This window comes from Homalodisca vitripennis, chromosome 3, assembly GCF_021130785.1.
Source record: "Homalodisca vitripennis isolate AUS2020 chromosome 3, UT_GWSS_2.1, whole genome shotgun sequence".
In the NCBI taxonomy this organism is placed as follows: domain Eukaryota; kingdom Metazoa; phylum Arthropoda; class Insecta; order Hemiptera; family Cicadellidae; genus Homalodisca; species Homalodisca vitripennis.
This window is the reverse complement of record NC_060209.1, coordinates 121,463,784-121,478,525: the sequence shown is the minus strand read 5'-3', so window position 1 is coordinate 121,478,525 and position 14,742 is coordinate 121,463,784. Positions and strand designations below refer to the sequence as shown.

General features: G+C 33.5%; 1 protein-coding gene across 2 annotated transcripts in view; it reads right to left on the bottom strand.

Annotated features, from left to right (window-relative positions):
• Positions 1-1,698: 1,698 nt before the first annotated feature.
• LOC124357450 (transmembrane protein 53) overlaps positions 1,699-14,742 on the bottom strand; it is a 39,872-nt gene continuing 26,828 nt past the window's right edge. For both annotated transcript variants that reach the window (XM_046809272.1, XM_046809271.1), the window contains exons 5-7: positions 8,996-9,112; positions 7,789-7,966; positions 1,699-3,121 (exon numbers count right to left, since the gene is read on the bottom strand). In XM_046809272.1, the coding sequence (XP_046665228.1) occupies positions 2,939-3,121; positions 7,789-7,966; positions 8,996-9,112 (478 nt within the window). In that variant the 3' untranslated portion in view covers positions 1,699-2,938. The remainder of the gene's footprint in view (positions 3,122-7,788; positions 7,967-8,995; positions 9,113-14,742) is intronic.

Sequence of the window (14,742 nt, the reverse complement as noted above, 5' to 3'; positions counted from 1 at the left end):
TAAAGAAGGTGTGGCGAGGGGAACCAGAGGGAGTGAGGCCATTGGGCAGACCTAGGATGCGATGGAGAGATCAGGTGGAGAAGGATTTAAGAACGATTGGCGCTACACTGGAAGTGGCTCAAGATAGAGGAAGTTGGAGAGACATTGTTGGCGAGGTCAAAAATCATCTGGGTTTCGAGTGGCCACAGGAGTAAGTAAGTAAGTATGAGATAGTGTAGGCCATTTCTACCGTACCAAACTACATCTCTGCTGTAACTGTTGAATTACGCATGAACTAGAACATTACCACTATTATTGATGCTATCGCTGAAAGCATAAAACTATTCTGCCAGTAGAAATATGTAGTGTTATTGAAATTCAGTTCAGAATAAGTGTAGAGTAATTTTATAAGAAATGATTGTGTACTGAGAAGATGTTGGAAATTTAAGTAAGGACATACCGATGACAGTGTGCAAGAACACAATTATAGGCTATATTTTACTGCTAAACCTCAGGTTGAGCATATTAATGAAGTAAACAAAAAATGAACTTTCTACAGAATTTCTGAAATCCCAAAGCCAAAGTGTGTATGTATAGCTTTTCTATATACACTATTAGAGAAGATAGGTCTCAAAAATATATAAAGGGTGGTCAAGACTTCTATATCTAAGTGAATAGGATATACAATTAGAACTTGGGATGCTAACAGACCATGGCTCTCTTCAAAAACATCTGAAGCGAACATGTTATATGTCAACACTATTGTAATAGTAGTATACAATGTTAACTTGGACTACCAAGTGAATATTAAAAGGCATATAACGAACTAAAGCTGTAATTTTTTATAGCGAACATGTTATATGATTATTGCACAAAATTAAGAATCATTATTTGGATAATATATTATAAGTAAACAAGGTTCAATAAATGTATCAGTTTTCATGTGCACAATATAAATAGAACATTCAATAGTTTGTACAATTTTCAACTGTATTTTTCAATTATATATTTGTATTAGAAACTATCTGATTAAAACTCAAATTTCACTATTCACAAATTCCAAGTCTGTATAGTTAAAAGAAATGAATAAATGAATAGGGTCAGTGCTTTTTTGGCATGAAAATAATTGTAAGATGTATGAAAAATGCACTGCATTATTTGAGTTTTTTGTCACTCAAAGGGTTAATGTAAAAATTCCTTGATAAAATTAGCTTTTTTTGTTCTCTTAAGACTACAAGCTTAATAATTGCATGTAGTCCTAAAAGGACCTTTGCACTGCTTCCGGAGTGAAAGGATATTCTGGATGGGTAAGGTTGGGGTAGCGGCAAACTCCTGACAAGACCCATGAAGAAGGATTTTGGGCATTAATCTCAGTCATGTCTCCCCAGAAAAAGGGGAAGCCAGATCTGAACCAGCCTCTCAGTCAAAGCAGGTGGAGGGTGGCAGGCCCTTGTGCCCTTACGTCTAGGCTAGCAACAGCCCTTAACACTTGGGGAGCCCCACAAACTCCTACAGTCATCTCCTGCAGTAGACTAGACCTATCGATCTACCCTTGCATTCCAAAATCTTGATAGTTAGGGTTAGTGATGTGCCGCTCCTGGACATCCATAAGGTTGTCCAGATTTAAGTGACACATCGGTTTATACTGTACCCAGTGTAGATTCATCTGGAAGGTATAAACCAGCCAGTAGTAAGCCCTTCCTGGATAATAACATTAACTAAGTAATAAACTGTTTATTGAGAAAATAACTAAGTATATACAAGAATAGCATTGCATATGTCTTTGGTTCCTCTTGCTTACTGGACTTATTTATCAATAATCAGTGTCTTTAGTTTCTGATACAATATGAAAGTATTTATTGAAGCAAATAAAATAAGAGAAAAGAAATTACAGTTGATGTGTCTGAAAAGTCTTCAGCCCACAAATAATTATCTGTGTCCATAGATAAACACAAAACTTATTAAATAAAAAATTAATGAAACTGAAAAACCATTAATGGAATACTGTATGGAATTTGAGGGACACATTACTAAATTATATTCAAACAAACTGAGGAACATCAAATTATAATTATCAGTATAAAACAACTGCATGGCCATTAAACTTATAACGGAGGATTCTATATGGTGTGAGCTTGTAATAAAGAGTGCACTGCATATCTATTACTCCATTGAGAAGTGTTAAATAAAAAAACGTTACATACATGTTGTTAAGTTACTGTAACAACGCAGTCATAATGAAAGATAATTCTTTTTAATCAGGTAAACAAAAACAAGACAACGTTGGAGCCTGAAAATACGTTGTCTACAAATACCATATGTATACTGACAGAATTAACTGTTCAAACTTGAGTAACAAAAATTAACTGTAATATTTATTTGGCCTAATAATAGTTTCGATGGAACAACTGAAAATGATTTTACATCATTAATACTTTAAAGAATACATACTTTAGACCATTCATTGGGTTACTATTATATTCACTATTGCCAGATATGTTATTGTGAACTATTAAAGATATTTTCAAATAATCTATTATTTTATCTTATAGTTCATTTAATCTGTAACAAAAAATATTGATTTTAGTTTAAAAAAGAGTATATTGTTGTCAAAGAGTATAAGTAAAGAGTATAAGGATTTGTATGTCAACGCTATTACTTTATAACATATAAAGCCACATTAAAAGTGATTCTTGTAGATTTTAATTTAACAACAATTTCTTCTGTATACGACTTTTAAGTCTTAAATTAAATATGCCCTATATTGTATAATAGTGCTTCTAGTGGTGTTTAATAGACATTCTTCCACCTTACTGGAATGTCATTTTGCAAATATTTACTGGTTCAAGCAGTTTTTAAAGGCTCTAAAATCGTCTGTCACACCTAACTTGACTTGGTCATGATTTTTTCATATTGTAAAACAACTGTCCCAAAAGAGATAATACAAATGTGGGATGGATTACAACTTAGCCTGAAACTTCTCTCTCTGTACTTCCCGCTGCTCAGCTTGATTCTCCTCCTGCTGACTCTTCTTAGTGAGGTTTAAACTGTCCCAGAAGTTTTCAAGAGTTTTGATGTACTCTTCTTTATATTTCAAGTAGTGGCTGACATGTTTCGAATCGTCCCAACACTTCCAGCTCACCTATGACAAAATAAGAGATCAGGAAGTCTCATTTAAACAAACGAAAAACCACATGAACTAGCTTTAATTCGTGGTTAACTGCTCTCACATTGTCTATGCACACCTTGCTATGCATTGAATGAAGTAACAAATCATCAATCTACATGGAAAGAAAAAGAAAGGCCAACCCTTGATTAGCTAATGCGCTAAGGAAATTTATAGGCAGTAATTTATAATTGTACAGTACAATGAGTTTTAGATTTTATTTAAAATTTTGGCACAGTGTTCAACCCTTTTACCGCCAGGCTTTAAGCCACATGTTGGTATGCTAACCACCAGAGCCACCGGTACGGTTACATACGTAGACCACCAGGCATTTAGATTGACCATATGTCGCTCTCCTGCCATGAAAATTTGTTACAATAATACCTCAAATGAAAATTGAAATAAAGAATATCTGAATACTGTCAAATCTGGATTTTACATAGTAGAACATAAAAATTAGGATTTTTATTTAATGACCACAATAACAATTTAGCCAAGATTGTAAATAAAATATGTTACGAATAATATAACTTTATAGTACAATACACTGAAAAGTAATCAGGTCCGAACAGAGGGGAGGGGGCGACTGGAGGGTTCAGTGCCACGGCTGCAGGCTGAGGCAGGAAGCGTGATAATGACACTGCCATGATAATCTATATTAACTTGTATTGGAAGATGTATTTTGATAAAAAATATAACATATTAATATATATATCTTTATATATATATTTCTTGTGTTCGTGTGTATGTGACTGAACTCCTCCTAAACGAGTGGACCGATTTTGATGAAATGTTTTGTGTGTGTTGAAGGGGATTTGAGAATGGTTTAGATTTACAACTCTGTCCAATTTGAATTGTTTAATTAATGTTTTATTTATAATTGTTGTTGATTTTGGAATGTTTTACCTTCGATTCGGCAGACTGCGCTACGACACGTAATACAAAGATGAACTGTACTTAACAGCTGTTAATACTTTCAGCTGAAGTTCATCAAAGAGGCAGACACATTTGTTTATATTTAAAATTTTGAAAATTATTATTGTATAAAGTGCTTGATCAGTATTGTAATGCAGATTGCATAGAAGAAGTTATTGCCTAATTTTAAATTAGGCACCAATGATCAATAAACTATCTAATGCAATGAAAATACTATTAAACACTATTATGAAAACAACCTCATTGTACAAATCCGTGAATGTTTGCACATAAGGTAATCGAATTTGGTTAATGGAAGGTAAATGAAAAGAGCAGAAAGAAGATGCTTTATGATCGAAATTGGTTTTCGTTAATACATTTTCTTGAAGGCACACTTCTCAATAATACTGGAAATATCTTAGACAGAAAATTAATTTTAACAGACCGAATTTGATTCTTTATAACCTAATTAGTTTATAGAGATTCATCCATATAAATTAATTGTTCTGAATAACTTATCAACACCTAACAAAAACAACGAAAGATAGAGGCACGAAACATGGTACATACCTTCTTGAAGGAACGACTATCAATTATCTCAGCAATGTTTAGATTGTGATAGAAAAAGAATACGTGAATATAGTGTACTGTTTTTCAACAGGAAATTGTGTGCGAAGCCACGGGCAACTGCTAGTATACATATATATATATGTTGGTGGTGGTGGTGGTGGGAGGGGTGTGCGAAGGCTACGGCTGCTCCCAACACCATCAACCCCAGAATATTAATGAATAATGCCTTGAATAAATTTATACTACTATAAGAAAATATAGTGTTTGTTTACCTTTCATAACCTAAGAATAACAATTGTGGAAACAAACAAAATTGCAATTGACTTGGTTGCTGTCACAGGACTGTTGTCTAAATATCACAATTTTATACAATACTCTTCCAAGTAGGTTGAAATAGTAACGAAACAGAAAAATCAGTGTTCATGTCTTCATTTTCGGATTCCCAGAACCTTTCACCAAAAACTCACTGATTAATGGAAGAAAAAACAGAAATTAAGTCAATCATTTTATCCAACACGTACATTATAAAAAAGTAACAAATCAACAATGTTTTTAAAGCATATGTTGTTAAGAATGCAAAACAATTAGTTAAATAATAATCTAACATTAATTAATTACATAATAATCTTAAATGTAGAGGGCCTACACAAAGGCCCTGGACAGTTGGCCACCACCCATGACTAAGCCTGTATATTTACCCTTGGCAGTAAAAGGGTTAATCTTGGGGAGTCTAGCTGATTGAGCATGTGTAAAACCATGGGAGATATGTATTGTTGCAAACATCTACTATCAAGACCAAACAAGAGTTGTTAGCATTAGCTTTCTTTTCTCAATCTTCATACCATTCCATGTTTGTTTAATGGGGCTTTTTATATTAGATTCAAAGTTGTGAATGAAAACAGTAGAGATGACTTCCTTATGGAGTACATAGCAAGTAGAGCATAAGATGTTGCACAACTAGTAACAAAGATGGCAAGATTGGTTTTGAACACATTATGTTACCCTTTAATGTGCCTCCTGGTCCAATTATCACATGCTTCTGGCACTCAGGCTGAATTCATTCAACTACTCTGCCAGGAACAGAACACTTTCATGTTTTTTTGTTGTTTTAACATTATTTGAATAAAACTGTTACATTTTATACACTGTTGTAACGATTATTCAATTTTATATAATATGATGGTGTTTGAAAAATTATTAAGCTTATAAGGTAAACTAAATCCAAACAATAACTCACTTGTATAAAAGTTGTTTGTTTGTACTGTCTTATAAAAATAAGTTTGTTTGTCTTGTACATATAATTGAGATAAAAAAATAATAATATGAGTTATTAAAACAGTAGTTAGAGAAAATTATGAATAGTGTCAATAATTCTGTAACATAGCAGCACAAGTTGGAAGAAATTGCAATAACAATTGACTAAATCACTGTATACGAAGAGATTGATAAAATGTTTCATAAATTACTACTAGATAGCATGCTTAGGCATAACAAAATTCAAAAAATGACAATAATACTGTCAATGCACATTTTCTATTAGAAATTCCAAAAGATAGCAGAACAAAGCAGAGAGCAACAATAAAGCAGTTGGTGATGATCGGAAGTGAAATGTCATGAAGTGCAGTTACCTAGTATTCAAAGTAACTTAAATTAAACTAACTCAATTAATTATTATTTAACATTTGTTTATCAATCATTATAAAGTAGAACAAATCTCTGGTCCCATGAGATATCAAACTCAGTTGTTTTCCTTTAGCGGGTAGAAGATAATGCCTATATTATTATACAATTATATCGATAATATAAAGATAATAAACATTTTCCATCGTTTAATGATTGTATTGTATTGTATCAATGAATGATGCCAAGTTTTCGGAAAAATCCTTTTTCCTTCACTGATGACATACTGAGAATGCTTTACCCCTTCACTGCCATGCCCGTGTTATCACGTGCCAACAGCTGCTACGCAATGCCTGGCAGCAATATGATACACATTGGCCTCTAGTAGTGTTTATTTGAACTACTACAGATCCACAGTAGTACTGTTTAATTGCTGCTACACTCTGATGGCTAACTAGGGAACTATCACAAAAACACATTGTGAAGTTTTACCTGGACATTAGAAACGGAATGTTGTTTTCTAGTTTTTTCTAATTTTGTTTTTTAAGTTGTGACTAAAATTTATTTTTTTTATTGTGGTCCAGGAATTATTTGTAATAATGATTAATTTTAGATTTGTCCAGATGTATTATTGTGAGTGAAACATTTCTGAGAATGATGGCGGTCGGGATGTGGACTCAATTTATTAACCACAATTTATCTGACTTGATGAATCAAGAGATTTGGCACCTGTTTGGTACATGAAGATGTTGCTAAAGTTAATCATGGTATATGAAAAACACTATATGTATGCTGACTGTGGAGCAGGCAAATAAACCTGGCAGTACTGGGCGAAGATACAGTTAAACTCTTAAAAGATTATATATCAGGGACACTGAAGTGGTGAATAGTGTGCCTGAGGTCAAGTATTGAGATAACCAGTCTTCAAGACTGTCTCTATCTCAAATATGCATACTGGTAGCAACATCACAATGACCGGGAAGTCTAGTTATCGTGAAGCATGAAATCCTTAGTAAGTATGGTTTTCACATCTCACAGATATATCACACCTAGAATTCTCTGATACAGTTATATGAACTTCATACACACGAATTAATATTTTATGTTTTAGATCAGCCCGCACAAAACTAGTCTAAACTGGTGGCTAGGACATCTGAATTTCCCCCTACACTTTGCACCTAAAACTAATGCCAATTTTAGTCATTTCTGTATGAAAAATGACCACATGTTACAATAAACAAACATTATCAGTTGTTACTAAAAACAAATGAACATACATTTTATTTTATTCATCTGTTTCATATGCAACATGTAGGTTAAGTAGATAGTATGTGACTATAGCTACTTCATAGTGAGAACAACTGGTGGTCAGCAGCGATACATCAACAACATCCTGAAACATTATTAAACTATTTTCGTTTAGAGTATAATAATAATTTTTTTGATTTGCAAAATTTTTTTAATGACCTAACAAATTTATTTGCTAGTTGATATCCAACAACCTACTTGGGTCACATATTAAATAAGTTTAGTGTTACCTTGATGCCCATAGACTCCCATGTTTCCTTGAGCCTCAGGTTGGAGGCAAGCGAGCCGACAGGATCGGTCTTGGACAGCAGTAACAGTGCTGGGCTATGGACCAGACTTGTATGGAACATCTGACTAGAGCGAATGTAATGGCTTGTGGCCTCCTCATCAAATGCTTTTAGATGGTACCTGCCAGCAACAACTACTAAATAAACCCCTTTTCAATATAGCAAATAAAGTTTAACTTATGAGTAGATGGTTAACCCCATCTTATCATCTTCTGACATAGCAAAGTTCCTGCTAATATTCTTTGTTTGGAGCTGTTCCAATGTAACTATTTCACCATCTGTTCTCCGGTATCTACATAGATCACAGGATATTCACTTTGCTTGGATTTCTAAAATCATGACTGTATATCAGCCATTTTGATGTGGAGATCAAGTATGAAGTTTGTGGGGATTCATGTCAATGATGTTCTAAAGGTTATAATCCATTTTTACAGTTTTTACTTACCTAAGATGTTATTTAGCAATTTTATAATGATACTTCTAGTAATAAAAAGTCTTTCTTTCTGACAGGCTTCTGGTCCTGTATGTATTGAATTATCGAGAAACAACTTACTCCTCAAAACTTTGTAGAGTCTTTGTATCAGGAAACACTGAGATATTAAAAGTCTTGTAACAACAATAGTAATGACATGAGAATTTTAAAGCCTGCTTCTGTTTTGCTCTATGACAGTAATTGAGGTATAACCATTCCATCTCAAACCTTGAATGGCCAGCAACTTGAAGACTTAAGAGATATTGAAAGACATGTTAAGAATAAACATAGCTTTAAATTGAACTAAATAATATATAATCTTTGGTTTATTTTGTAAAATACTTAAAAAAGAAAACATTTGCACAATTTGAATTGCCGTCTAGAAACTATTTATTAGTAGTTGTTACTGGTTAATGAAGTTATCCAAGCTATGCATATGTACTATTACTTTGAATCAATAAGAAATTACAACAGTTATTGTGATCACAAGCCTACATGATATTGTATTAGCCCTCACACACACACACATTTTTGGATTATGGTGATTAAGGGCCATGGGGATCATGATGAAAATGCAAAAACCCTCTCAGAAACTCCATGTTCTGGGCGATTATAATAGGAAGATTTTTATTAATTTAATAAAAAAGAATTGGAAATTAGTAATAATGAAAGACTTACGCAATATATTTGCTGAGGGCCATCCTCATGATTGGATTCCTGGGAAAGACGGCCAATGGCAGTCCCACTTGTATTTCGGTCACATCAGCTGCTGAGTCCCAGGCCTGGCCGACAATCCTGGAAAGTCAACACGGTAAACCATTATAACATAATAAAATCACTGAATAAGAAACATAATAAAAATAATTATTCCATGTAATGATGCAGGGAAAATTTCAAATTCACCTTTAACTAAAATAATACTGGTTTTGTAATAAATATAGCTTGGAATATTTTTCTACTCCTGAATACATGAATTAAAAAAAGTTTATATTCAGTGAGATGTTGCTTTAAACTACACTCCAGCTAGCCATGATTTATAAACACTTCATACTTCACCAGAATAAAATCTATGTTTTAGTCATGTAACTTCTCTCCAATAGAAAGGAACTGACACCTAAACAAACCTTCTGCCAGAAATGAACAGAAAGAAAGGCATAACATTTCTCAAAAATGTTGGTTGGCAAACCATCACCAGAATTAGATGATTGTTATTTCCCTTTCCATTCACTAATTTTCAAGAAATTAACTTACATCTACTTGTAGAGTATTATGGTCATTATGACTAAAGGCAGTTAATAAACCGGGGTGGCCTATATAATGTATCCTAAATACCAGTAGAATAATAATTAAAGAAAGGGTTTTGTGTTTTAAACTCTTAAAATACAGCACCGTTTTAACCCTTTGCGGACCAACCGTGCGATTTATTACCAGTCGGAACTTACATGAGAAGGACCAGCCGTGTGATCTATCGCCAGTTGTAACTTACGCGAAAAAGACCATCCGAGCAACTTTCGCCAGTAGATTTTTATCATTTTTCATAATATATACTCATGAATATAGACTACATTCATATAGTCACAACAATATTATTTTTGTATTCTTAAGGTTTGCCTGTAATCACGATAATAACTTTGTTTTAGTAAATATACCTAATTGGACTATGTATTCACAGATTATTTAGTTATAACACTCTAGAGCTTTAAAATTTAGAAAATTTATACAAAATTACATGTAAATCAAAATATAACATTTCATTTCCTATGCACAACATTTTTTTTAATTCAATGGTTTTTCATGATGGAATTTAAAAATTTTCGGCATAAAATTTATTTTTCTACATATAAATATATTGTATATATATGTATATTTTGTATATGTCTAAGTATATATTATTTTTCAATATACTACATTATAGGTAAAAAAGAATGACCTAAAACCAGAGCTAATGAATAAATAATTAGATAGATATTATGATTATTTCCCCAAAAGCACACAAAATCACACACTTTCCAAGGACTTAATTTTTGAAACATGGACAAAAAAAAATATATATATATATATATATATATATATATACGTAAAATTTCAGCCTGGTCCTAAAAGGGTTAATAATATCCCTAAGGATGAATTAAAAAAAACTTAGGTAAAAAAAACCTTTTCATCACATTTTCAAATTTTTTTTAGAAATTTCTCAAATAAAAAAAAAAAAACATAAATTTTATTCTAAAAAGTTTTGAGTTATTATGGCTTAAATCAAACAAATATAAATCAGCTGAAATAAAAGCCCTATTCAAACACTCCATAAAGCTCGTGCACACACGAACAGGAGTTGGGATACCAGGTTTGATCATTTGGTAGCACTCTTGATAGGATTGAACTTTAATCTATGTCCCTGACAGGAAATAGTTACTTCTGATTTACTGTACTCTATATTGGTGGTCAGACAAATAATTTAGCTAGTTCACATGAGGGTAAATTACATCTAATTCATCCATCATATTTAGAAATGTGTCAGTGGAGAATTCTGGATATTCTGGTCAGCGAGAATTCAACTAAACATTAGAATTCTTTTTACATAGATTGATATGTCAGTACCAAATTTTTGCGTTTTTAAAGCTACATTGGTTGATTTTTTTTATTAAACCTTAAATTAAATGAAAATTTTTGGGAAAGAAATATTGGGATTTAATTTTAAATTAGATTGTGAGAAGTTAGGATAAAAACGAATATGTAATCCTTTGGCAAGTTAGTTCTGGTAACTTTAAATTATTAAGAAGACGGTTCACTGCCTTTAATTGGTCAGAACTTGTCTTGTGTACTGCAGTTATGTCAGATCTGACTAGGCTATTGTTTCTCAAGTTGGATGCGGCTGGGCCAATGAGAGAACACCGCGGATGTCCATCAGAGTTGGGGGGAAGGGGAACTATAAAAACCGCCAGCTCATAATTTTCGCCATTCTTTTGGTTATTATCGTGAATTAAGTTGATTACAGTGCGCCGTGTTTCTAAATTTTTTCTGCGAGGGATTTTGAGGTAAGCACCAAATTTATTGTACGTTATATTGAAATAGTCTTCCAGATCTGATATTAAATTAATTTTGTTGTCTTTTTTATAGGAAAAAATTTAATTTATAGAAACTACAGAGCAATCTGCATCACTGATTCTTGATAAACAATAGAGCACAATAGAATCATACAAGTTACATTTGGTTCAAACTTGCAAGAAAAGCGAACTTTCTGCGCATCATTTCTCAGCAGCCGAATACAACAGAGTGCTCTAGGTTAGTTTGGGAGAACTATAACGTTCTTGTTGACTATGTGGCAACTCAGGAAGAGAATCTGACGCCATTAAACGAGTAACCGGTTACTCGCTACGCACACAAGTAAAGTAATTATTATTAAGTAAAGTATTATTAGCAATAGTAAATCTATTATATAAGAAAAATTAGTTTTTGTGAAGTTTTGTCATGTAATCCATTTACAAATATCACATATTTAGAGAAAGCAGAATAAAAACTACGTTTTAATTTTGTTTATGGATATATTTTATAAAGATAGAACAACAATTTATTATTATACAATGCATGCACATACTAGAAACAGCTAAAAACTGAAAATTACAGTTAAGTACATTTACTGTACAGAAAAATATTTAAATCTAAAATCAAGAGTACTGCTAAATTATCCATTTAAAGTTTAACAGGTTTCAATTTAATTTTCCAATTTATGAGTTGTTTGTCCACAATTAATTAAGTCTGGCTGATTTATTTGTGTTTGCTGTTAAAGCAGTCTAGACACATGTGTGGCTCTCCGGGGCAATCTTTACAGTATGTGTTCACTTGTTTGGTTAATTTGTCCGCCTCTTTTGATGACATTTTTTTCGCCCTGTTTATTTGGTAACACTCTACACAGCGGCGCTTAGTTTTTCGCGTAAGTCCTTCCTTTTTAAGAAAAGTGTGAGGTTTCTTTCTGTATGGGCAGTTGATATGCCTTCACCCTTTCCCATCAACTGTCTGGCTACAATTTCTCTGAATTTGATGATGGGCATATTGTTTCCACTTGTTTTACCAAAGACTATCCAGGAATTTACCATCGTTGAACCTGTTAATAGTTCAACAACAACCTTTTTATACCACTTTTGGGTTTTTCTAATGGTTGTGTAGTAGGCAGCCATTTGGTCACTGTAGTCCACTCCCTTTTTTGCTGCGTTGTAATCTAGAACACACTGTGGTTTGAGGACCGGTTCATTTTTTCTGTTTTTTTCCCCGCTATCTATCAATTTGCTGCTCTGATCTAGTGCAGTTGTCAACAGTAGTACGTTCCTTTTATCATGCCATTTTATAATGCTGGTGCCATGCTGACATTTAAAGCCTGTAGATTGACCCTTACCAACTTTTTCCTTAATGCCTTCTGGCAATCCTCTTCGTTTTGAGTTCAATGTACCACACAAACGTGTTTTACTTTCCATCAGTTTCTCGGCTATAGGAACACCAGTATAAAAGTTATCTGTGAAAAGTGTTCTACCCTGATTTAAAAAGCCATCAAAGTGTGCACCACCGTCATTGAGCTCTCCCATTAACTCCATGACTACATCGTATGTGTGTCCAAAAATGCTATTTGGAGTTCCTTGCTTACCAGCGTACATGGAAGTACGCAGTGTATAGCCATCAGTCGTACATAACTTGAACAGTTTTACGCCGTATTTATGAGCTTCGTTTTTAATATATTGTCGAAACAGTAGTCTGCCTCGCCAAGGTACCATTGTTTCATCTATGACAAGATCTTTACCTGGAAATAATGTGTCCATGAATGCTGTATTCAAATAATCAACAATAGGTCTGACCTTAACTAAGCGATCCTTTGGATCCTGAACTTCTAAATTATTTGTAAAGTGCCAGAACTTGTTTAGCAAAAAGAACCTATCCCTCGTCATCACACTTTTTATCACGTGGTTTTCATACAAGATGTTTTTTGACCAATACAGATTTATGTGTGGGCATTCAACCAAACCCATACAAATAAGGATTCTAACATATTTTTTTAATTTCAGGAACATCTGTAGGCTGCCATTCCTTAACTCTAGACCTATCATCTAAGTTAGCAGTTGATATGTGTTGATAGGCGTACCTGTTGGTTTCCTGTACCATGTAGTTCCAAAGTTCATCATCCAAGAAATGGCAGTATATATATCTAGAGGTGAAGTGTTTGATAAGTCTGTAACCTTTGCATCTTCCATGTAATCAGAAAAATTAATTGTTTCTGGAAAAGCAGAAGGTGTATCTTCCGTGTTCCAAATACACTCTCCATGGCCACCACATATGTCTCGGTCACGCTGAGAACGGCTACTAGGAACTCTGCTACCATCACAACTTCTGCTGCCGTCAAGATGTCTGCTGCCATCACGACCTACGCTAGAACTCAATTCCGTAATGGCTAAGTCTGATGTACGGCTTCCAGACAAAAAATTATCTTCATTTTCTGATGACGATTCTTCACTAGAGTCATCAACATCATCGTTGTCTGGCTCGTAGTTGGGGTCCTATATGTCACTTCCACAAAAATCTAAAAGCTCTTCCTCACTGTCACTTTACACAATGTCAGCATCGATGCTACTCGGAACGTCGGAAGCTAACCCCTCAGTAACTAGTTCTTGTAGTAGGTCCGTATTAGTTACGAGTACTACTTCGTTTAGCACGTGGCAGGTTATCATCACCATCCGAACTCATGATGAAAACAAATATGTAAACGCAAACATGACTCAGAACAGTACACCACGCACAAAACAATTCAGTCACATCACCGTTGTGCCGGAGCGGAGCACGTGTGTTGGAATAGACTAGCGCTTTGTGGGAAACGTTTGAACTATACGAATAACCGGTTACTCGTTCCGCACAAAATTAAAAAGTTATAACTGCAGTGCATCACGAGTAACCCACTACTTGTTATGAGATTTACAGTTTTAAGGACTATTTGGAAAATAACATTTCCAAAAATACAACTTTCATTTACCACAAGATTTTGGTTCAGGAAAAACAGCGTACACACTGGGGTGAACACTTTGATGTTTTGCCTCTGCACGTAAATTTAAGGTGTGTTATGAGTAACCGGTTACTCGTGGCGCAGTGAACGTGTTAAGTGAAATTTGGAAATTTAGCAATTTATTAATATTTAATTGGAAATGTTTTATTGTGAATTATTAATTGGAAATTAATTGAACATTAATAATTGTTTGAGAGAGTTGTGTCTGAATTGCAAAGACTTGAAAGTTAAGGTACAACTAGTGGAAAGAGAAGTTTGATTTTTTTATTTTGAATTTTGAGTGAACTTAGAAGTGAACATTTTTATTTTAATTATTTCCAAGTGGTATTTGATTTTTATTTGAAAACTTTATTATTTTATTTCAAAAAAGAGCTCTGATTTTTAGTTT